Raw genomic sequence first — 25,111 nt, forward strand, 5'->3', positions numbered from 1 at the left:
GCTTCCAAAAGCAAATTCAAAATGATGCCAACACTTCCAACAGCATTAATTCCACTCTATTAACAATTATATGAACATATAAAAATATGTTCCATGGTGCATTTGCAGAATACCTGGCAAACAATTTTCTTTATAAAAAAAAAAGAAGAGACATTCAATTTGATTCCATTTCTTTTCATCAACAGTAACAATACATTTGGATAGGATATAAACCCAATATTCTAGTTATTAATTTTGCTTCAGGCAAGCCACCAAAACAATAAGTCAAATGAAGTTCCCACATCTTTACTTGAATGAAGATATGGCGCAATGCAAACTAACAGCAGTGTGTGTGCAGAACTAAATGAGTGTATATTCACATGGTGGAATTCTGATCGACAATATGCTCTACCAACATATGAGATAAATCTAACTCAGTTTATGGGTTTGAAATAATACAAAAATGTCTGACACTGTTGTGTGTCACTGGTGGCAAAAAGTCGCACAAAAAAAGTTGAAAAAGACCATTTATACACTATTTCTTGTAAAGCCCACTTGTTAATTTAAGACCATAATTTACATTCATAGTAGCCTTTAGACCATTTTCAAGTTGACATTGACAAACAAATTTGGTCTTTTGATGTTTGTTAGATTTTGTTTAGCATACCGTTAATTAACAGTATCAAATATGGCTAAGGAGGTCTGTATTCAAATGGCTTTAGTACCACCGCAGTGCAGCACGCTGAATTTGGAAAGCAAGAGCAGATAACAGCGTTTTAACAATCAGACTCAGCTCCACCTCTTGGAAGACATGCAGGAAAGGTTAATTAGCTCAATAAAAGCCCTCCAATTGAGTAAAGCCATTTTGCCACATGAGAACCTAGAATCATCCAAATAACAATTATGATGCTGATAATATAAAACAAATAATCACGTTAGATTAAAAAAGCTCACACTTCATCATTAGATAGGTTTGGATTTTTTTCAAGACTGGATAGTCACATGCCCATGTTTGTATGTGGACAGTAATTGGTTGCTTACTATTGCAATTAGAGTGGGGGGAGAGACGGGGGGGGGCATAAATATCTAGTCCTCTTACTACAAGGCTTCAGTCAGTTAGACAAAATAAGTGTTAAACTGTTTCCTTATTGATCTGGGTGGAGGAAAATACCCAAAATGGGATTATTCCGACTGCTGAAGCCTTATCTTCCACTCAACTCTTCATACATTTTTGCATAAAATGAGGCTGCGTGTTTTGATCCCCATCTCTTCTTGGATTATTTTTGGATTTACGCTAGAAACGTTCTTTTAGGATCAGTATGGAAAGGAGGACTACAGCGACTAATAATCTTCCAGTGTAAATATGGGCATGTGTTATAGTGTTGTACTAAGATAGACTTAAAGAAATCTGCACCCACCTTTTAATAACAAACAATACACAAAGCAAATACTCCTTACCAAACTACAGGAGCCAAAGTTGCTAAATAGCAACTACAAACACATTTAAGAGTAAAGAATATCCCAGGGCTGTGCAATTAATAGATTTTTTTTTAAAATGATTATTTTTGCACATTGCGTTTTGCAAGTCAACTCTTATTTTGTCCTGTGTTCTGAATGGAGAAAAAAAATAAGGCTCAAACAGGAAAAGTATAAGAGGGAAATTTCACAGTTCAAGGTGTTTTCACTGTTGTTTTTTTTTATTTCAATAATTACGTCTTTCCAAAAGTCAATTAGTAATCGTGTAAAATAATCGTGATTTCAATATTGACCAAAATAATCGAGCAGCCCTAGACCAGCCTGTGTGCTGTGTTTTTAACAGGACATTTTGACAGGGAGAATATCTTCTAGCTTACCCAAATCACACTGAAACAGAAGTAGTTAGACAGGAAATAAGTTCTCAAGTTATTTTTGATAGGCTGAAGTAACAAATATATCACACTTCTCTTACTGACCACTTCATCTCAGCACTCAACACTTTTTATGGCTGAATATAATTATTCAACAAGTGTTTAATGCTATGTGCCAGACACAATTTTTAAGGGTATATATAAATATTAAAATCATGTCATGCTGCTGCAAGGACTCACCATGTTCCTCACCAAAAAGGGAGAGAGAAAAAAAAAAGATCCTTATTCTCCTCAAAGTATTGCTCAGAAGATGTTAGCATACATAACTCAACACTTGGGTAAATCTGAACAAAAGAAAGTGCAATGTTATGTATTAGCAAAGATATATACAGTATAGGCCTAGATATTATCAGGGTCTCATTTTTTATATCAGAAGAAGTTTAATTTGAATTCCAGTAGTAATCAGTTTTCACTGTAATATTGTAGGTCCTCATATGGTCAGTATGTGATGAGCAATTGTTTCAGTGATTTAAATTCATTTCTGTAGACCCAATGACCCATTACAGTAAATATTTTGTGATTGCAGCATGGGCATGTATGATCTTGGCTTCAGTCATTAAGGTCATAAATACATGCATTCATAGCTGTAAAACAAAAGAAGGGCATTGTTACTCACTCTTCAAACCATGAAATAGTCAAATCATTTGAACAAATGTCACATTTACAGAAAGGTAGAAAGAGTTAAATAAAATAGAAACCCAGAGAAAAACATTTTTATATATATTTTTTTTTTACATTCTTTCTAAAAAAAAAAAAAAAAAAAAGTCCATTCAATAGGTTTCCCATGAGAGCCTTCACTTCCTCCAGCCCACAACCTGTAGTCAACAATCAGTCCATGACTTTTTATTTCAGATAATGGTGACACTAGATGAAGGCTGGGCACTCTCCTCATGGGCGTGGCTCTTCAGCAGGTCTTTTATAAACTGCTCCAAAGCCGCAAAGTAGCCTTGACACTGCCATGTGTCGTTGTGTGTGCCCTCTGGAAAGATAGCCAGGCGTTTAGTCCGCGCAGGAGACAGCTCATACAGTTGTTTCATCATGACAGGTGGGATGAGCTGGTCCGACAGACCAGACACAAACAGCGAGGGCATGCGGCACAACGCCACCTGTCGATAGGACAGGAACTGATTCCTATAGCACCACAAAGGCAGCAGGCGCATTGGCAAGAAGGAGAAGAGTGTCGCTGCCATGTGGGGGATGCTGAGGAAGGTGTTTTCAACAATAATGGCTGCTACACGGTGAGGGTTGACTGATGCTAAGCGCACAGCCACAGCACCCCCCAGTGAGCGGCCAAATAGTACCACCTTTGTCTTGTCCAGATCAGGACGGGTCATGACATAGTCCAGCGTGGCCTCTGCATCCAGGTACAGCCCATCCTCACTGGGCTCACCCTCACTTTTTCCATAGCCACGGTAATCCACCAGCACCACGTTGGTTTTTAGATTGACCAGCATGAGCAGGGCGTTTGGCACCCTGTGACCAATATTACCTGCATTACCATGGAAATATAGGATTGTAGGTGGAGCAGAGGAAGTGGGGCTGCTTTGATTGCCAGGGGTGACTCCAGGAGGTGTGTCGCCTCCTGTGTAGCGAAGCAGGATGAGGTTAAGCTTTACACCGTCCTTGGTGCGGATGTTCACATTTTCATGAGGGATTCCTGTTGGCATGGGGACATAAAGGCGAGAGGAGGAGGGCTGGTCAGGGAAGTAGAGGAGCACATCCTGAAATTTGTAGAGGATGCCTGCCACAGAGGCTAGGATAAGAGCTAGGAGGAAGAATCCACCATACAAGTGGAAGGTGAGGATGAGAGCCAAAAGGGAGACTCGGCATGCACCCCAAGACCAGGAGGCCAGAGTCAGGGTACAACGCTCCACTGCCCCCCACAGCCTCCAGGACTTCTCCATGGCTACACAAGAGCTGAGTCACAGGACACACACTCTGAGAACCAAAGAAAGAATACAGGGGAGAGAAGGGAAAGTGGTTGAATATAAATGTTCATTAAGGAAAGTATTTAGAAAAACATCTTTAGTTATATATTGCATATTTAATCTAACAAGGAATGCAAAAACCCAGTGTACAATGATGTGGATAAGAGGAAAAACATTCTCATATTTGAGAATTTATACAACATCATCACGATATGACATCATCACGATACTTATGTCACAATACGATATTATTCAAATTTTAAACATATTGCGATATTCTGCAATTTATTACCTTTTTTTTACAACTTTAAATTTTTCCCAATTTCATGATTTCCCCAGAAAGAAACTTTGTCAACATCTGTTTTATCTAAAAAGATAAATTTCTCTGTTCATCTCACTTCACTTTTATTGCTGCAAAATGGGATTGTCAAGCAGACAAACTGACCAACACATACATGATAAAAGCACAACAATTGCCGTCTGTGTATCAATACAGTATTGCCACGGAAAATATTGTGATACTATGCTGTATCGATTTTTGTCCCCCCACCCCTACTGAGTAACTGCATTATTTCAGTAGAGTATAAACATCCTGTTTAAAGAGTCACTGGTATTAGGCCAATTTCATTTTAAATTACAGATAGAAATATATGTATATGGAAAGGTAAATGCTAAAAAGTACTCCATTTTTATTTTACTTGAATTACTTCAAGCTTATGTAATAATTCTGAGTGTAGGCTTATCTCTGGTGTCACCAATAAAATGTATGAAAATGTACTTTATTGAATCACCTCTATTCGGAAAATGTTATACATATCAAACCAAACTATAGAGGAAATGATAACTTTGACATTTAAAATGTTAGGTTAGTGTTGAAAATAAAGACAATAAAAGCATGAAAGGAGGCACTATGTAAAAACATTTTATACTGAGGTAAAACATGACCCCTCAAAGCAGAGGGCCTTACACAATGGCCATAAAAAAAAAACTTGGAAGATTTGATCCTTAGCAGCCATGAATTGATTAACACCCTAATAACCAATAAGCCCCCTTGTGCTACTAATTATGTCGCTCAAACCATTCAGCTACTGGGAACAGCACCTTCTATTTAAGTTTCCATCCTGTATTCAGGGCAAAACGCCACAAAATACTGACTATGTGCCTAGCACAACTGCAAATGCAAGCAGTCCCAAACATGGAAGTGGTGGTACACTTGTTTAGGTGTATCAGGTGTGTTCAGTCTATTCAAGGGCTGCTGGGCACCAACTCTTGATGAACTGAAAATCCCAACTTTACCTAATCAGGTATGGGCAGAGTAGAAATTAAGAAACTGTGCATAACCCTGCAATACCAAGCATCCACCTTTTAGTAAATTATAGATTTTGTAGTGTTATAAACATAATTTAAACCTGTAAATATCTGTCAAATATACACTGTATATACGGTCATATCCAACTACCTTAGATATATAAGCAACCGGTTATATTAATAACCATTTATTCCAGCACCATTTGCACTTTTACACTGCACTATTGTCTTGCTGCTTATAATCCTCATAAAGCTGTTTGTTTACATGTGTATGAAAGCATGTGCATGCATATGTAGCTATGTATTTATATGCACTTTTTATGTACAAACTTATATCAGTACATAGTAGTCAATTGTTTAAATGCTTACCTCGTTAAGCTTATTTTTAGCCTTATGTGTATATAGCTTTGAGAGCAACAAAAAGCTGCAGTCAAATTCCTTGTATGTGTTCACGCTAACTTGGCCATTAAAGGAAACTTATGTAACTAGCAAGTATATGCAGTGGTGCAGCTCTACAGGACCAGGAATGAGCACCACCGAGAATACGTTAAATAAGGGATCTTCAACAGGTGGTCCGGGACCCCTAGGGGGTCCTCAGAGTCAATGCAGGGGGGCCTCCAAATTATTGTTAATTATTATTATTATTATTATTTTAACATGAATCCAACATATTATTAGCAAATATAACTCCCCAGTGGTGATAGGCTTACTGGCCCATAGGTAAGGTAGCTAGTCACTAAGGCCATCCACAAATACAGTTAACCCCAAGGATTCACTGTGCCATATGTATGTTTAACAATTAAACATATAAAATCATGCCAACAACTACTATTTTAATAGTTTAGGATTCTATGCAAAAAATGTATGCATAAAAGCTTTAGGCCGCCCTACACGTTACTGTAGGCCCAGTTTAATATGCAACTTCATTTTATACAATATGTAGTCGTGGGTCCCTGCTCTGTCTCTCTTTCAGTTAAGGGGTCCTTGGCTTAAAAACGTTGAAGACCGTTGCGTTAAATGAACGTTAATGTTGCTGGGTACAAACTGAGGATACATTTATAAATATTACAAGACTGAAACATGTCTTGACCCCACCCACAAGGAAGAGATAGTTACAGCTCCTGCCAGCCTGGTGAAAAGCACAGTTAGCTGCGAGCTTTGACAGTTAAGACACTTAGCATTGCAATCCATTTCTGAACTGTCAAAACAAGCGGTTATCGAGACGGCGATTTGCCGAGCTCTGAAGTGACTGACCATAAAACCGAACTAAACCCTATACAAATTAGCTAGCTTAGCTGCGACTTAGCTCCGTAACAAGCATGCTAACTATCAAGCTATGCTTTGCTCCGATAGCTGGTAGTGCTATCAGCCTTCTAATTTAGCCACCTCTTCAAAGGTTAGCAAGGTAGCCACATACTCACCCTTCTCTCATTTTTAGCGCCTCAGCTGCATGAATATTTCACAAAACAGGAACACATATACGGCACAGTCACGCAGCTTTGTAGCAGCTAAGTAAATTAGAGTGAAAGTTAACTGGCGAGAACGCAAGGTGAATTTCTGTCAGCAAGAACCGGCAAGGATAACTACACAGCTGGTTAGCATTAGCATTACTAGCGTAGCCTTCATGACTTCCGCGTTGGGCTCTTCTTCTTCTTCTGCTTTGAAGTGTAAGAGCAGCTGGCATCCTTGGTGTCGTATTACTGCCATCCTCTGGAATTACATTATATCCAGATCTAGCCAGATCTTCCCCAATCAGTCATGTTCTTCTTTGGAAGCTGATTAAACATCCCCTGACTTGTCCACCACTTCAATACTCCAGTATGCTTGTGTGCTGTTCAGATTACTGTGTCCTATAATATTCTTATGTAGTCTTATGACCTCCTTTTTTCTATTTTATAATAGAAATATGTATATTTTATTATTCTCTAATATTATGAATATATCTCTTTTTTTCACTGTTATTTTTTTATTACACACACACACACACACACACACACACACACACACACGTATGCATTGGAGAGATGTCAGAGCAAGGGGGCTGTCCATGGATGGGAGCACCGAGCAGTTGGGTGGTTGGTGCCTTGCTCAAGGGCACCTCAGCAATCCCCAGGAGGTGAACTGCTTTCCAGCTAGTGGTCCACAGTCTGTACCTGGTCCATGCAGGAACTTGAACCGGTCACCCTCAGGTTTCCAAGAACCAAGGTCCCATTTGTTTAAAAATAGATGAAAAAGCAGGGGATGCTTTAGGGGCGTGGTTATACGCTGAGCTGTCAATCATGATAGAGGCTTAATAGCAATGTTTATCCAATGCCCTGTGTACATTAAAATAGCATGAACTTGTTTTTGGTTGTTGTCCATGTTTTTTTATCTTAAACTATGACCCTCTTACTGTGTTTTTTCACTTGATCAAAGTTAATTGGAACACTTGGTCACCTAGAAATGTCTTGTTTAGCGTTCTGCCAACCAAACTAGCTAGCTAGCGTTAGCTGGTAACTAAAGAGAAAGTCTGCAGATTTTCAACCAGCTCTGTGTACTGCCGTACATGCTGACGAACGGCACTAGTACCCGGAAGTCCGCGTTTACTGGCCAGTAAAACTAAGCTGGATGACTTTCCCTCTTTTAGCATTTAGCTTAGCGCAGCGCCATCCAGGAGACTTTTAGTGTCAATAACAACGATAAAGGCACCTGACCAAGCGTCCGTATTTTACGAGATGGGCATGAGAATCTGTTGCAAAACCATACAGAACACTAGCTTAGATGTGTCATTCTTCCCAGCTCTGCCCTTTTGTCCAAATATGGTCACTTCTGGCTCCAAAATACCAAGATGGCGATGGCCAAAATTCAAACTCCTGGCTTCAAAACGGCAGTCCACAAACCAATGGGTGACATCACTGATGCTATGTCCGTTCTCCAATAAATCTTATTATGTATGTAAATATAAATGCATTCCTCTTATCTCCTGATCCCAGTCCTGTTGCCACCATTTATTGATTTTCTACCATACAATGCCCTTTCCCTCTGATTTTGAAAGGTCAATACGGATGTGTATTTTCTTTTTTAACAGCTTGATTGGCTAGTTTCCCCACTCTCTCATTACCCAGAGTGCTCCTTTGAGCAGGAAACCAAATTAATGTGACCTTGGTGCCCTGTTTTTATTACTCTTGAATGTATTTGCCATTATTTTGAATAGTCAGTCTTGGCGATTAGGCCTACAGGATGCACCTGATTTAAGATTGCAGAGCATAGACTGAGTCACAACAGTTATAGGAGCTGTTTCCTGCGCAGTGTCAACACAGTGGTATTTCTCCTGACCAAACTGTCCTATAATCTAAGAGCCTGGGCCTGGATCACATCTAATCCTCCAAGTACGGTTTTCGACGCAGATCAATAAACTACACTCCCATAATTTAACCTTTAACCTAAATTATAGCGACATCGACATGTAAACATTTGAAGGTTCAATATAGGCTCCCCATATCAAGGTATCTCATCACATTTAAAACTTTTTACACTTATCTACAATATTTTTTAATACGATCTCTCCATGATAATCTGAAGTCAAAATATACTCCTAGAGTTTAAATGTCTCAACTATCCCTAAATTATTTCCATACAGTTTCGTGGAAAATATCGTCAGCAGCACCCATTCTTTTAAACAGTGTTGCAGCGTGTTGAAATGCTGTGATAGAGAGAGCAGGAACCACTACTAATGTCTCATATCCATCATATAATATGTATAACGTTGTGTCATGCACAACACATTATGCTGGGTATTACCGTAAAAACAGTGATCTGATCTGAAGTTGAACTATCACCATTCCATGTGCTATTGGATTTTTGCCCACTAGGTGCTGCTCTCGGAAGGAATATAATCCAGAGAATTTACTAAGTGAAGGTTAATTATACAGGCTAAAAGAAAAATCTACAAATTAAAGTAAATGGGATGATTAATCAATAATATAAAATGCCATGTGATAATGCACAAATACATTGTTTAGGGTATTGTAGACATAAAGCAAAGACAGATATGTTGTGTTGATGTTGATATAGGTCTATACAAGAATCAGCAATGGCCACTAAACACTGTCTAATGTGCAAATATATATAAAGTTTAATAGTAGGCAACGTTTTGGTACTAGACCATCTTCAAGCAAAATAAGGTCTCACAGGTAAAGACTGTAGTAATAAATGTGTTTCCTAAATTATGATCCTACAATAAAGTATAACTTGACAGGCTATGTCACGCTGCTGCTTTGATCTCAACAGCAGATTATAAAAAACTGTGTTTTTATGTGTTAGTGGAGTCAGAATTGACACATCTCACAGTCTATATAAAGTGGGTCAAATTGTAGATGTGACAGCCATAACATTCTGCTGACAGGTAGGGCGCTGAGAGAAATGTCCTTGAATGAAATGTTCCTCGATGAAAGGACAGCAAGGGCAAAGCATGTCAACCTGTACACAACATCTCAGTTCCTGTTTACCTTGGAGAGTGATTCATTATAGGCTCTGACAATTGCTTGTACTCTATAAGGCGAGGTCAACAAAATGAACAAAGGCTAGATAATCAAGGATTTGAGCTGAGTGGTTGTGACTGTAGTGTATGTACTCACACGGGTTATGACTTTACATATAATCATCTGATGATCTATCAATCTCATCAAAAAAAAAACAACTATGAGATGGGTATATGGAGCAAAATGCTTGCTAAATACACATTAAAATCTATATTGATGTTTCCCCAGGTTGACAATTGGTAATATCTGTATTTAACATCTTACTCACACTCAGTGTGACCTTGGAGGAGACAGACAGATTATGTGCAGACTAGCACAGCTGTTGGCCTGAGCTCTGTCCTTGAGGTTTGTTGATTTGATTCTGTGGTGTCGAAGTCAGAATCAAAACCCTAGATGGAGAACGCTTCTATTCTGTTAGATAAAAACTTCATAGGCTACTATTATTATATTAATTATTAATTAATTATTATCGAGGCAGAACACTGGCTGTAATGAGCTGTATAGCTACAGTACAGATGCAGGTGAGGAGATGTTTGCTATGTACACACACACACACACACACACACACACACACACACACACACACACACACACACACACTCAAACTCTCATACACACTTATACACACACAATCTGTGGCTCAACTCTCGTATCCCACGACTCAATTACTTGAAATATAACACTCCAAACAGCTGGAGGGTCTGAGCTCAATAATACAAATTCAGAGCTGCTACAGGATGAGGAATGACTGTGATGACCTTGCCGGGAATATCATATCATCAGGCCAAGGGGCATGCTTGTCATTCACCTCACGCCATGCACCCAATGGCCAAGCAATTGATACACATTGATTTCTCTGTCAGTCAGTATCTTCTTTGATTGGTGCTGCAACTTTATATCTTCAAGTGTAAGAGTTGCTGTCATTGCATTTATTTATTTTTGTATAAGTTTTTGGGCATTTTTAGGCTTTTATTTGGATAGGACAGTTTAGACTTGAAAGGGGAGAGAGAAGGGGAATGACATGCAGCAAAGGGCTGCAGGTTGGAGTTGAACCTGCGGCCACTGCATCAAGGAGTAAACCTCTATATATGGGCGCCTGCTCTACCAGGTGCCACTGTCATTGCATTTTGCTGGGATTGTGAAAGACAGTTGAGCTCATCTGACATCATCATAAGTGATGCCTCCTTGATTTGCAAGTCACTGAATGCCATGCACAGGGTGATAGATGTGGTGTCCATGGCTACAATGTAAATGTGTTGTCACCTTGGAGACAGAGCATTGCTTTGAGTCAGAGAGGACAGCTACATAATGGCAACTCTTCATTTCAAACAAATCACAGAGGTACACTGCGGTACAACATAAACTGCCTTTTGTTTTCTTCTTATTTGCACAATTAACAAAGTATGAGCTAGTCCAGCTGGGAGGAGGCCTCGGGGAAGACCCAGGACTAGGTGGAGGGATTATATCTCCAACCTGGCCTGGGAACGCCTTGGGATCCCCCAGTCGGAGCTGGTTAATGTGGCTCGGGAAAGGGAAGTTTGGGGTCCCCTGCTGGAGCTGCTACCCCCGCAACCCGATACCGGATAAGCGGACGAAGATGGATGGATGGAGCTAGCTCAACATGGTTTACAGTTTTTCTTGATTGCTTTGACCTGCTTAAATAAACTGGGATCTACTCAGTTTTCATCCCCACTGTCTCAGCAGAGCAGAAGACACCTCTTGCAAATATGTTAACCCTTTCTCATTGGATTGACACATTTCCCTCACCCTTTTGCAGAACAGTTAACACGGATGTCATTCAAGCAGTCCAAACTCTGTTGTTTTAGCTATGGTAACCAAACAGAAACCATCTGTTCCTAACTATTATAAAATACCTACATCAGTATGAAATCACTGAAGCACCTGTTTGACACTCCTTCACACAAATCTTCAATTAGCAGTCAGTGTGCAGGGATAGGCCATGTGTCCCCATCGCCAAGACACAAGAGACTGAGTATCAATAGTGGCTATTTCTTATAGTAATAGATGTTTATACTTTACTGTAATAGATTTATTTTTTTCTTTTACATGTATATTGTGTAATATTTACAGTGTTTCAGTTTGAGTTTTGTTTGAGTTGACTGCTGCATCAAAGCAATCAAGAAAAACGATAATGAGATTGTACATTGTACAGTTAGGGCCTTATCAGCCAAGTGAAATAGTCAAGAACCAAACCAAACTAACTCAAACCAAACCAAACCAAACCAATTCAGTGAAGTTATAAAGAAGTAACAGCAATACAGAGGGTTAACAAGACATGTATTCCTGATTGTATTGGATTTAAATGAGGTGCTGGGTTTTATGTAATGAACTGAACTTTGCAGGACTTGTAGCTACTTCTGTTGACAAATCCGTGACTGTGTTTAGTATACCCACCATGAGACATTAAGGAAAACTGGTCACCACTTTGACTAAATTGCTCCTATACCTGCAGAATCTTTAGACTGTGAATGATCTTATCTAAGCCATCATTAAACTTCCGGTCTTTGCCCAACCTCCTCTAATGGTAGAGATAGATAATTAGCACATTTGGCCATTGTGCCAAAAATAAAGATGAAAAGATGACTTTCAAAGAAGGCTTTTTTTGGCTCTCAAGACACCTTGAACAACCTCCACAGTGGTAACATCACTTGCCAAAGCTGCTAAATTAAGCAGCATTCAAGTGGCGTATTATTGCAATTCATCTAAGTGTTTATATTTGAAACAAGACCAAATGCCAGTCTTTGTCAAATCAAGTCAATGTTATTCATACAGTCCAATATCCCAAATCACCAATTTGCGTCAAGGGCCTTTACAATCTGTACAGCATACAACACTTGCTATTATTTGACCATCATTTTGGATAAAGAACAAGAAATCAATCCCTTTAACAGAGAAAAATAAACCTCAGCAGAGGAGGGACAGACAGACAGACAGACAGACAGACAGACAGAGAAATAGTTGAAGGAATAGTTCAACATTAAATGAGAAGATCGATACCACACTCATGACTGTGCATTAAGTATGAAGCTAAAGTCAGGAGGCAATTAGCCTAGCTTAGCCTAAAGACCGGGTGCAAGGGGGCAACAGCTAGCATGGCTCTCTCTAATGCTTACTCATAAACATGTTGTAAGCTTTACAAGTGTTGGTAGCCATATTTTTGAAATTTTGGACAGATTTATAGGCTTGCTCTATCCCCCTGCTTCCAGTCTTTATGCTGAGCGAATCACCAGCTGTTTCCAGCTACAGACATGAAAGTGGTATCAATCTTCTTGTATAACTATAATGATATTTCATGAATGGAAATGTCAAACTATTTCTATGAGATTCCATATGCCATAACCAACTCAGCTACCACCACCGCAGTAATCCTTATCCTTGTCATCATCATTATTAATCCCAGTTACAGTAATATATTAACAGTGAAGTTCTTCCCAGAACTCATCACATTGGGTTAAGCCTAAACATCTCTCTGTGATGGACATTTTCTTTTTGAAGGAGGTGCAAACATGAAATAGTGTCAGCAGCGAGCCGTATTGGAAAAGTGCAATATCAAGGGCATGCTGTAATTACAATGTGTTCAATTTAGCCTGTGGAGACTTCAATCTCTGCAAAGAAGTAGAACCCATTGTCCTTGAAAAATGCAGCCACATTGTCTGAGGGACGTCAGGAGGTTTCTGGGCTTGGTGGGCTAAACTGTAGGAATTTGAGTGCATATACTGTAGGGTCATGTTGGTAACCGCTATCCACTTAAAGAGCAAATTCACTCAATTTAGAAAAAGCTTAGTCACTTTGTGAAGGTCAGTCAGACCAGTAATAAGTGATTGTTTGAGTTGTTTTGAGAGATCACTCCTGACTGAGCTAATACCAGAGGACATGTGGACTCTGGTCGCCAGTAGAAAAATACAGGGTTGTGGTCCAGATTAAAGGTTACTGTTTTATCCTGTGGGGACGGAAAGGCCATCTTTCATTTCTCATTTAATAAGTGTGTGTGTTTGTGCACGCAAGTGTGGGTTTCCATTGGTATGTGAATGAGCAAAAATGGTAGGTATGGAAGGAAAGAGTGAAGAATCTTCTCCCAAATTTAGGGTTTTGACCGTTAGCAAACTAATATGTAAAGCTGATAAATAAGGCAGATCAACGATGTTTTCATAATACAGAAGTAAAAGTAAAAAAATTCAGAGCACTTACAAAAAGTATCTTTATCGTTAAGTTAAATATTAAATCAGATAATTACTTATTTAAACGTACACTGGAATAAATGGGTTACACACTCTACAAAAATGGTGCTGTAAATGCACTGCAAGAGAAAGAGGGTTCTTGTAAATACCCAGTGCACACATTGTCGTTTACTAATGCATGTTATCATTGCCTTGAAAGTAATACTTCTTGTGATGTAAGTGGGAGAGGAAGGTACTTATTCATCACTGTGTGTCAGCAGGTAATGCTCTAAAGAGACCATGCAGCAGTGTGTTGAACACAAGGACTAATAGCCCAGTTGGGGGCAAATAAGTGTACTGACACTGAAACAATGCTTTGTAGGCACCACAGGCTTAGCAGTTATCCATCCAATTAAGATCTTGTTGCTTACAAACTGGACTGACTAACCAATGCTACCATTTATAAGTCCATCAGGTACACAGTGAGACATATAAGGTGGCTGCTATAAAATCAGAGTAAATGACCTGGGGGTAAGTATAGCACAGCATGTGATTTTCAAAATGTAACATATTTGCCCATACACAGTCAGTGCACCAGGTAAAAATGGCTGCATAGAGGATGTTGCGTAAAAAAGGGAACCAGAATGTTTGAGAGGAAGAGCCGACATCCATGTAATGATATACTAGGGGTGGGGGGAAATATCGATACAGTATAGTATTGCGATATTTTTCGTGGCAATACTGTATCGATACACAGACGCCAAGTATCGATATTTTATGATATATGTGTTGGTCAGTCTGTCTGCTTGACAATCCCATTTTGCAGCAATAAAATTGAAGTGAGATGAACAAACAGAGAAATGTATCTTTTTCGATAAAACAGATGTTGACAACATTTTCCTTTGGTGACATTATTTGAAATTGGGAAAAATTTGAAGTTGGAAAAAAGGTAATACCTTGCAGTATATCACAGAATATTGCAATATGTTTAAAATCGCAATAATATCGTATCGTGACATAAGTATCGTGACGATATTGTATCGTGAGGCCTCTGGTGATTCCCACCCCTATGATATACATGTATGTCTTCCTATACTTTATCTCTACCTTTTCAGTCATATGACCCTGTAGTAAGTCAGTGTAATAGCCATTGCTCAGGGAGCCTTGTGATTTAGAGACAAGAGTTTCAACCTGAGAATCTGGACAATATATCTCTGCCTCCCCTCCTCATCTTCCACTATTTATATCCACACTTGGCTCTCAGTTGTTGTCTGTTTCAAGCTGTTTCTCTCTCTCTCTCTCTCTCTCTCTCTCTCTCTCTCTCTTGCCCTCTCCTACACACACAAACACACACACACACACACACACAAAGGAGACATAGACACCTCCCCTCCTTTCCTCTGAGGCCCACACAATAAGAGCTTAATGAAAAGGTACTTTAAACTGACTGCTGTGCACGGGGGATCCATCCATCCATCTTCGTCCGCTTATCCGGTATTGGGTCGCGAGGGGAGCAGCTCCAGCAGGGGACCCCAAACTTCCCTTTCCCGAGCAACATTAACCAGCTCCGACTGGGGGATCCCGAGGCGTTCCCAGGCCAGGTTGGAGATATAATCCCTCCACCTAGTCCTGGGTCTTCCCCGAGGCCTCCTCCCAGCTGGACGTGCCTGGAACACCTCCCTAGGGAGGCGCCCAGGGGGCATCCTTACCAGATGCCCGAACCACCTCAACTGGCTCCTTTCGACGCAAAGGAGCAGCGGCTCTACTCCAAGTTCCTCACGGATGACTGAGCTTCTCACCCTATCTCTAAGGGAGACGCCAGCCATCCTCCTGAGGAAACCCATTTCGGCCGCTTGCACCCTGGATCTCGTTCTTTCGGTCATGACCCAGCCTTCATGACCATAGGTGAGGGTAGGAAGGAAAACTGACCTGTAGATCGAGAGCTTTGCCTTCTGGCTCAGCTCTCTTTTCGTTACAACGGTGCGATAAATTGAATGTAATACCGCACCTGCTGCACCGATTCTCCGACCAATCTCCCGCTCCATTGTCCCCTCACTCGCGAACAAAACCCCAAGGTACTTGAACTCCTTCACTTGGGGTAAGGACTCATTCTTTACCTGGAGTAGGCACTCCATCGGTTTCCTGCTGAGAACCATGACCTCAGATTTAGAGGTGCTGATCCTCATCCCAACTGCTTCACTCTCGGCTGCGAACCGATCCAGTAAGTGCTGAAGGTCGCAGGCCGATGATGCCATCAGGACCACATCATCTGCAAAGAGCAGCGATGAGATCCCTAGCCCACCAAACCGCAACCCCTCCCCACCCCGACTACGCCTCGATATCCTGTTCATAAATGTTACAAACAGGATTGGTGACAAAGCGCAGCCCTGGCGGAGGCCAACCCTCACCTGAAACAAGTCTGACTTACTGCCGAGAACCCGGACACAGCTCTCGCTTTGGTCGTACAGAGATTGGATGGCCCTGAGAAGAGATCCCCTCACCCCATACTCCCGCAGCACCTCCCACAGTATCTCCCGGGGGACCCGGTCATACACCTTTTCCAGATTGACAAAACACATGTAGACCGGTTGGGCATACTCCCAGGCTCCCTCCAGGATCCTTGCGAGACTGAAGAGCTGGTCCGTTGTTCCACGACCAGGACGGAATCCGCATTGTTCCTCTTCAACCCGAGGTTCGACTATCGGCCAAACCCTCCTTTCCAGCACCTTGGAGTAGACTTTACCAGGGAGGCTGAGAAGTGTGATACCCCTGTAATTGACAATGATCCCCCATCATCCTCCAGCTCTGCCTCTAACATAGAGGGCGTATTAGTCGGATTCAGGAGTTCCTCAAAGTGCTCCTTCCACCGCCCTATTACCTCCTCAGTTGAGGTCAACAGTGTCCCTTCCTTACTGTACACAGCTTGGATGGTTCCCCGCTTCCCCCTCCTGAGGTGGCGAACAGTTTTCCAGAAGCACCTTGGTGCCGACTGAAAGTCCTTCTCCATGTCTTCTCCAAACTCCTCCCACACCCGCTGCTTTGCCTCTTTCACGGCAGAGGCTGCAGCCGTTCGGGCCCTTCGGTACCCTGCAACCGCCTCCGGAGTCCTCTGGGATAACATATCCCAGAAAGACTCCTTTTTGAGTCGGACGGCTTCCCTGACCACCGGTGTCCACCACGGTGTTCGTGGGTTACCGCCCCTTGAGGCACCTAAGACCCTAAGACCACAGCTCCTCGCCGCAGCTTCAGCAAGGGAAACTTTGAACATTGTCCACTCGGGTTCAATGCCCCCAGCCTCCACAGGGATGCACGAAAAGCTCCGCTGGAGGTGTGAGTTGAAAGTCTGTCGGACAGGGGCCTCCTCCAGACGTTCCCAATTTACCCGCACTACCCGTTTGGGCTTACCAGGTCTGTCCAGAGTCTTCCCCCACCCCCTGACCCAACTCACCACCAGATGGTGATCACGGCACATGGTGATACGGCCTCAGATCAGATAAAACGATTATAAAATCGATCATTGACCTTTGGCCTAGGGTGCTCTGGTACCACGTACACTTATGAGCATCCCTATGTTCGAACATGGTGTTTGTTATAGACAATCCATGACTAGCACAGAAGTCCAACAACAAACAACCACTCTGGATTAGATCAGGGAGGCCGTTCCTCCCAATCACGCCTCTCCATGTGTCTCCATCATTGCCCACGTGCGCATGGAAGTCCCCCAGCAGAACAATGGAGTCCCCCACTGGAGCCCCATGCAGGACTCCAGTCAAGGTCTCCAAGAAGGCCGAATACTCCAAACTCTTGTTTGGTGCATATGCACAAACAACAGTCGGAGTTTTCCCCCCACAACCCGCAGGCGTAGGGAGGCGACCCTCTCGTCAGTAAACTCCAACGTAGCGGCGCTCAGCCCCTGACCTTCACTGCCACCCGTGTAGCAGCGTACCCGACCCCAGCGGTTCCTCCCACAGATGGTGGGCCCATGGGATAGAGAGGGAGTTGCCACGTTGCTTCTTTGGGCTGTGCCCGACCGGGCTCCGTGGCAAACCCGGCCACCAGGCGCTCGCTGACGAGCCCGCCATCTGGGCCTGGCTCCAGACGGGGGCCCGGGCTTCCTCTGGGCAGGGTAACTTCACCTCTTCTACGTTGGCTCATAGGGTTTTTGAACCCTATGCACTGGGGAGATATCTTTAAATGTCACTGTTAATGGGAGGAATCAGCAGGGTGTTCCGTATCTGTGTGTGGACATGTGCATCCTGATGGCATCGTATGATACCTGGATAAATGAGTTATATCTTATGTGTCCCACTGTGTGTGTGTGTGTGTGTGTGTGTGTGTGTGTGTGTGTGTGTGTGTGTGCGTGTGAGAGAGAGAGAGAGAGAGAGAGAGAGAGTGTGTGTTAGTTCACCACCCAGCAGTACATAGTGGCAGTTCATGCACTTGATTTATGTTCCCCAGGCCTTGGCTCTGCCGACCTTGGCTTGATTACAGTGTATCACTGCAGCTACAGCCATGACCCCACTGTGACCCCATAAATTATGGGAGCTCGCAAAATCAGATGATGCCGATCTTCTCGAGGTTGATTGATTTAACTATAGCCATACTTTCATCTTATTATTTATTCTGCCTTGGTCTCCTTCCTGTAAATCGGGCATCTCAGTGGTGCAATGCATCACAGCTCTAGCTAGCCGAGAAGACCACAGAGAAAAGGATTGATGTTGTCCATGGATCATTGCTGATAGGGTCTTAAATGGTTACAGCAATGGTTTGCATGCTTGATAGACATGTGTTGGAAAATGAAGGCAGATCATTTGCTGCTGTCTTATAATCTAAGCTGATGAAACCATAATACACTGAGGTAGAACACTGGGTACTTTTTCTAATTCTGGTTTTACACGGATACACAGTACACAGAGCCAGTGCAGAATGTATCACTTTTGACCTTTTCCTGAACTTTACTATGTCTGTGGGAGATATGTACAGAGCCTCACAGAGAAGAGCATGACTGATGGACAGAGAGGGATAAGAGTCCAAGAGAGAAAAGAGGGTGGTTGTTTAGGACGGAAGGAGGTCACAAGCATCCTTCACATCAAAGCAGCTTTCAGGGAGCAGTTAGCAGGGCTGTAAATAGGCAAGTAACACAATTAACAGTGACACAATCTTTACATTTAACATGACCCCAGGTTAACTGAATTTACAGTGGCACATCTAGAAAGCAACTTGTGAACAGTTGCTAATGGATGGCACTCCTCCTTTGATTGTCTTACTTAGGCATAGATTTTAGATTGCCAGGAGAAGCACAGATGTGTGCTGTGATCAGAAGTAGAACAAGCCACCACAGGGAGAGAGGGAGAGATTTGCACGTGACTGGTAGACTGCAGAGTGTGTCTGCAAAGTCATCTGAGGTCGGCCAGTCTGTGTGATGAGATGACGCAGAGTAAGGCCAAGTACAGCACAGTGACACAAGGGCCCGGGCTCACACAAAGAATGCACCACCTTGCATTCTAGATTAGATAGCTATTGAACCTTTGCTTTATTTGCAAAACAAAAAAAGCCACACAGAGAGTGCTACGTGAGAAATGGGATACTTGAGAGCAAGACTAAGACTCTACAGACCAATAGCAGCTCTGTGAGGGTGTGTTTGGGCTCAGTGGTGCTTTGAGCTTAATTCAAATGTCATCATATCTATTAGCAGGTTTAATGTTCACCATGTTCACCATCTTCAGTTTCACCATCACCATCTTCCCTAACATTTGCTAATTAGCAGTAAACACAAAGTACAGCTGAGACTGATGGGGATGTCACTAGCCTTGCTGATAGAAAATGTTGGTCTGATGATGCCGCTAGATGAAAGGTCAGGGGGTCCCCAAAGGTTGCCTAATTATTCAATTAAGTGGGGAACATGTGTATACAAAATTTCACAGTAGTCTGTTCAATGGTTGTGGAGACATTTCTCCCAAAACCACCGTTGAGGCACAACCAAAATATTTGGAATTCATTCTGGGAGCCATTAATATATATTGTATCTAATTTAAGCAATTTCAACTACAGCTCTATATTGCAGTCACACAGTAAGACAAAGATGACACGAGACAGAGATTGAAGAGAAGAAATTGGTAGGACCAGTGTGATTAACCCTGTGAGCTGTGTGTTGTCACACAGTGGCAGGGACTGCTTGGTGAGAAGAGAGAGGAGAGGGAACAAGAGAAGAAGCTGGGGGATTGGAGCAAAGCTACCCTGGCCTTTCTCCAGCCCCATCCCAGGCACAATCTGGGTAATAGCTGTATGTTTATTCCTGTGAACACACCACTCCTCCAGGAAGAGAGGTGACTGGATCTTGGCACTGGATGCTGTTCATGTCCATGTTAGCCAGGATTTGACTTCACTCCCAGTTCTTCAAAGGCTTGAATACGCAATTTTCCCCCCACTTTCCTGTTGGATCCAGGGACACACATATCCCTTTCCTCAGGAGGTGCTTTTCAATGACAGCACAGATTAGTGAGAGGCAAATGCATTTAGAAACGCCACTCTTATTTTCCTTGCTAACACACTGAGCTTTTACCATGCTTTGCAATGGTAAATGGTTCATCCAAGGTCTTCTATCTGTTGTCCCATTACATTCAGCATATGATTTTTTTTTTATGTAAGCTCACATCATATGAGGAATACTAAGTTTAAGTGAGAAGAGCAAGCAGAAGAACAGCTACTTCAAATTGGTTTGATCTCTATTTTCAAGTCAGTAGAATTTAATGTAAAGATAGAGGACTAGGAGAAGAGGATAGTTAGACAGACTGTGAAGGTACTGTAGGTTCAGCTCAGGTTGGTATTGACAGCAGGGATGCTTGGTGACAAAAACCCTTTGGGCTCTCTGCTGGAGAGTGGCGCCTCAGTCTCAGCCCTGGAGTTCCTGTAAATCCTGCCTTCTGGTGTTTACACTAAGGCTAAAGCTGATGTTACAGGGGCCCACTCCTTCCATCTGGAGAAGCAGGCCTATGGTTTTGGTGCTGATCAAGACTTCTTTGAATTCACGATCTTCTCAGATTCTCAAATTGGAGATTTTTCCTGATATTGGACCTAGATGAAAAGTCAGGGACAAAAGGCACAAAAGTGATTGCAATTTATCTTGAGGCAGGCCTGAATGTGTGTAGAAAATCTATCTTACAGTTGTTAAGACATTTCACTCAAACCACAAATGTCAATCTCATGGTGTCACTATAGAGGAAAAGTCAGAGGATCACCAAAGTCATTAAGATTCATATGGGAACCATGAATGTCTGTAAAAAAATCTCATGGCAACCCATCCAATAGTTATATATAGATATTTCAGTCTGGACCAAGTGGTCCACCGATATTGCAATCCCGAGAGTCAAAACCAAAATTACTGTATTACTGTATAATGAGTATATAATGTACATAATGATATATATAATAAATTAAGGTATTGGACGGGCCCTTGCACCTCTTACACGTCGGGGTTACTGGCGGACGCGTCTCCTTGCGTCCGTGCATTTTGGCTACCGTCGGACAATGTAAACGTCACCAATGAAAAATGAACTCTCTGCTGAGCTCAATGATACCTCACACAAGACTCTACCTTAAACAGTTCAAAAGTTATGAAAGTGGGCATGGTCTAAGTGTTGGGCATGGCGAGAGCATAGGTGGGCGGCACAGTATCACATGTAGACTACACATTATAAGTTTCATGTAAATCCGATGATGTTTGTCATATAAGGCTGATTTCCTGTTGCCAGCAGGGGACGCTATAACCAAAAGTCAATTTTGGCCTGTAGATCCTTGGACCCTTGTAAATCACGAGAAATTTTGGCCAGATTAGACAATGTACACTTGAGTTACAACAACTTTGTCGTTCAAAGCTAAACACTCAAAATGGCTGCCAAGACACGCCCACACCGTTTGACAAAAAGTCTTGTTTTTAATACATTTTTGTCACTACGGTCTTGAGATGGCACACACCAAATTTGAAGTTGATCTGATGAAATCTTTAGGAGGTGTTTGATAAAGTATAGCACCTTGACTTTTAGGCCTACTTCCTGTTTCCACTAGGGGGTGCTATGACTTTGAGTCAATAGGGGCCTGTAGATGTCCTCAGAGTTGGACTCTTATGAATCCTGAAAAGTTTCGAGCAGGACAGTTTGGACAAGGTACACTCAAGTTACAGCCACTTCCTGTTTTGATGGTGAGACGCACAAAATGGCCGCCCGCCACGGCTAAGCTTTTCTCAGATCAAATTTGAAATCGATCGGATGAAATCTCTATGAGGAGTTCATTAAAGTATGACACGTGGAAATGGCCAAAAATGTACTCATTTCGCACAATCATTTAAAAATGGGTTCCTATTGGGTTTAGGGTATTGCTCCAATGAGCTTTTCTGACGTACTGCAGGGGCTTTTGTAGGGGGCTCCAAGTTTTGTGGGGACTTTGCACAAGCCTGATGCATGTGCAAAGTTTGGGCAGGTCCCCAAAAGGCACTTCATTGCATGGAAAAATAATGCCTTCAGTTTCATAGGGCCTTCTCCGCCGTCGGCGCTCGGGCCCTAAAAATACATTTTAGTTAAAGATTACACATAATTTCACATTACATGTCATTTTATGTGCTACTTACTGTATTGTGCGCTTTTCATTTCTAAGCCTTCTGGTCCTATCCCAGAGAGAGCAATCATTCCCCGTGTACGAATTGTGTAGAGACTGTGAGCGCATCAGGGTACAGTCTCAGGCCCTCAGTGATGTAACATCAGGGTAAGAGAGGATGAAAACAAACACACCCTAATACACACAAATACATTTAATCATGTTATGCGCATATTCAACAGTGTTTCATATAGTGATAGTGATATCACCCAAAGATGCTTTCAACAAGAATGTCTTAAATATTATGTATTGTTTATGCAATATTTAAAATCAGATGTAGACCACATGACGGCTTAAAAAGGGTAAACAGAAGATGTTTAAGTTACTAGTCAAACATTGCTAACAATAGACATAATAATGCAAGTGCCTTGACCTCAGTAGATCTTATTCTAACATAAAGAAGTCTCCTCTGCTAGGTATTTGTATTCTGCATGTTACCTTGCCAGGGTTAAAGCTGCCTTCCCTGTCAGGCACATTTCCTTTGAAGCTGGAGGCTGGGTGAATGCAGAGATCCAGGTTGCACGGTGGGAATATAGGCCAGGAATTCAGGATCATGGATGTGGGAATAGGCAATGTTCTTCTTCTTGGGAAAGTGAGCTGTGTTGATAAGCCGCTGAAGGATTTCTGGAATGGGAACAGGGTGAGCCAATCGATCAGAAGAGTTAAACCCTGGGGCGGTGCGGAGATGGTGCTGGGTGGGGTGGTAGGTTGAACTGCATCATGGTTCCTCCATCATCGGCCTAATACCCCCTTGATTCCAGTGACCATTTGAACAGTCTGAACAATGTAGAGTACATTTGTTTCAATACATATATGCAAGGACCATACAATAGACTGTAAAAATAATGGATGAAGCTTCCGGGTCTGAAAAGTGAAGCCAATGTGTAAATGCCTTAAAACGGCATTCCATGTAATTTCCAGCAGGGGGCAACTTCCCCATTTGCAAAAAGAAGCCTGTTTCCATAGAAGTCTATAGGAAAATGACCCTACTTCTCACTTGATTTAATACCTCAGCCTCTAAACATTTTCATAATGAGTTCATGGTCTCAAAATGCTAGTTTTAAGTCTTTTTCAATACAGCATGATGTTCATTTTGTAAATTATGGTCCCATTTGCTTAAAAAAAATATACTACAAAGCAGGGGATGCTCTAGGGGTGTGGTTACACACCGAGCTGTCAATCATGACAGAGGCTTAGAAAAGTCTATCCATGGCCCTGTGTACATAAAAATAGCCATGGAATTGTTTTGGGTGTTTGGGTGTTTGACCCTCTGTGTTTTCACTTCATTAAAGTTAATTGGAACACTTTGTCACCTGAAAATGTCTTGTTCAGCATTATGCCAACCAAGCTAGCTAGCTACAGCTAGCATTAGCTGGTAACTTAAGGGAAAGTTTGCCGATTTTCTGTACTGCCGTACATGCAGATGAATGGCGGCAGTACCCGGAGGTCAGTGTTTACCTTACGGTAAATCTCTCCTGGATGACTCACTTCAGAAGGGTTGAAAATCAGCAACTTTCTCCTTTTAACGTTTAGCTTAGCACACTGGCTTGGCTGTGTCATCCTATCCAGCTCCACCCTCTCATCAAAAATCATCACATCCAGTTGCAAAAAACAAGCAAACTCGAGGCTGCATAATGTCAGTCCACAAACCAATGGGTGACTTCACGGATGCTATGTCCACTATTTTTATAATCTATGGACCATACCACTGAGTATACGTATTAAATCCAATTTATGGTAAAATACAATTTATATCACTATTTGGCTGTTTGGCAAACTGAAGCGTTTCAAATTTTTACATGGATTTTCTTAACCTTCCAAGAAGCCATTGGTTATATTAATTTCTGTACGGTTGGAAATCAATTAGTGGACTTTCTTTCGTTGTGTAATCCATCACAGTGAAGCATTTGTTTTTGTCAAAGTTAAATTATAGTTAAATTGCATACATTTCAAAATATCAAAAGATATGTGAAGGTATGACTGTTATGGAATAAGACATGCAAATTTCAAGAGTATTTTAATTATTTTTCATACCATAAAAGAATAAATGAAAACCAGTGGCTGCAAGTAAGTGAGTAAGACAAATACAATGGAAACTCGTAGATTATATTCAGAGATGACACCTGTTTGAAGAAGAGCTAAATCTTGCTAAAATACTGCAACACAATGGTATTTTAATATACAAGAACAATTATATTAATATTTCATAAATGACTACCAATTATCACATGACTGAAGTTCCATACTTACGTTATACACAAACACAAGCATATATGAACATACATATATAAACACAAACATATCTTTGAAGCTACACTATGTTTTCTCTGAAGTGGGATAAATCACACATCTCTTGTCAAATTGTAACATCCACTTAGGACAGTAAGCCAGGGCTGAGGGCGTTGTCTTTTCTGACCAATCAGAGAGGCTGAGCCTGTCTTTTTCCTCCTCTCTGACGTCAGGCAGATGAGAGCACAGGAGAGTGAGACTGAGAGACAGAGGAAGACAGGTTGATGGTGAGCGAGAGCTTAACAGAGAATGTCATATCAGAATAGACTCAGATGAGAGGGAGAAGAAGGAAGATTAGGATGGAGTGAGATGGTGGCAGTAAGAAATCAGAAATAAAATGCTGTCAGATCATT

At 41.8% G+C, this 25,111-nt stretch overlaps 1 protein-coding gene across 1 annotated transcript; it reads right to left on the minus strand.

The window, feature by feature from the left end:
• Positions 1–2,620: 2,620 nt before the first annotated feature.
• Positions 2,621–6,836, minus strand: abhd13 (abhydrolase domain containing 13). Its single transcript, XM_028591827.1, has 2 exons — positions 6,544–6,836; positions 2,621–3,824 (listed from the first exon to the last, which is right to left on the minus strand). Exon 2 carries the CDS (start codon positions 3,788–3,790, stop codon positions 2,735–2,737), a length of 1,056 nt encoding a protein of 351 aa, XP_028447628.1. The 5' UTR covers positions 3,791–3,824; positions 6,544–6,836; the 3' UTR covers positions 2,621–2,734.
• Positions 6,837–25,111: the final 18,275 nt, after the last annotated feature.

Source organism: Perca flavescens, chromosome 11, assembly GCF_004354835.1.
Source record: "Perca flavescens isolate YP-PL-M2 chromosome 11, PFLA_1.0, whole genome shotgun sequence".
NCBI lineage: Eukaryota > Metazoa > Chordata > Actinopteri > Perciformes > Percidae > Perca > Perca flavescens.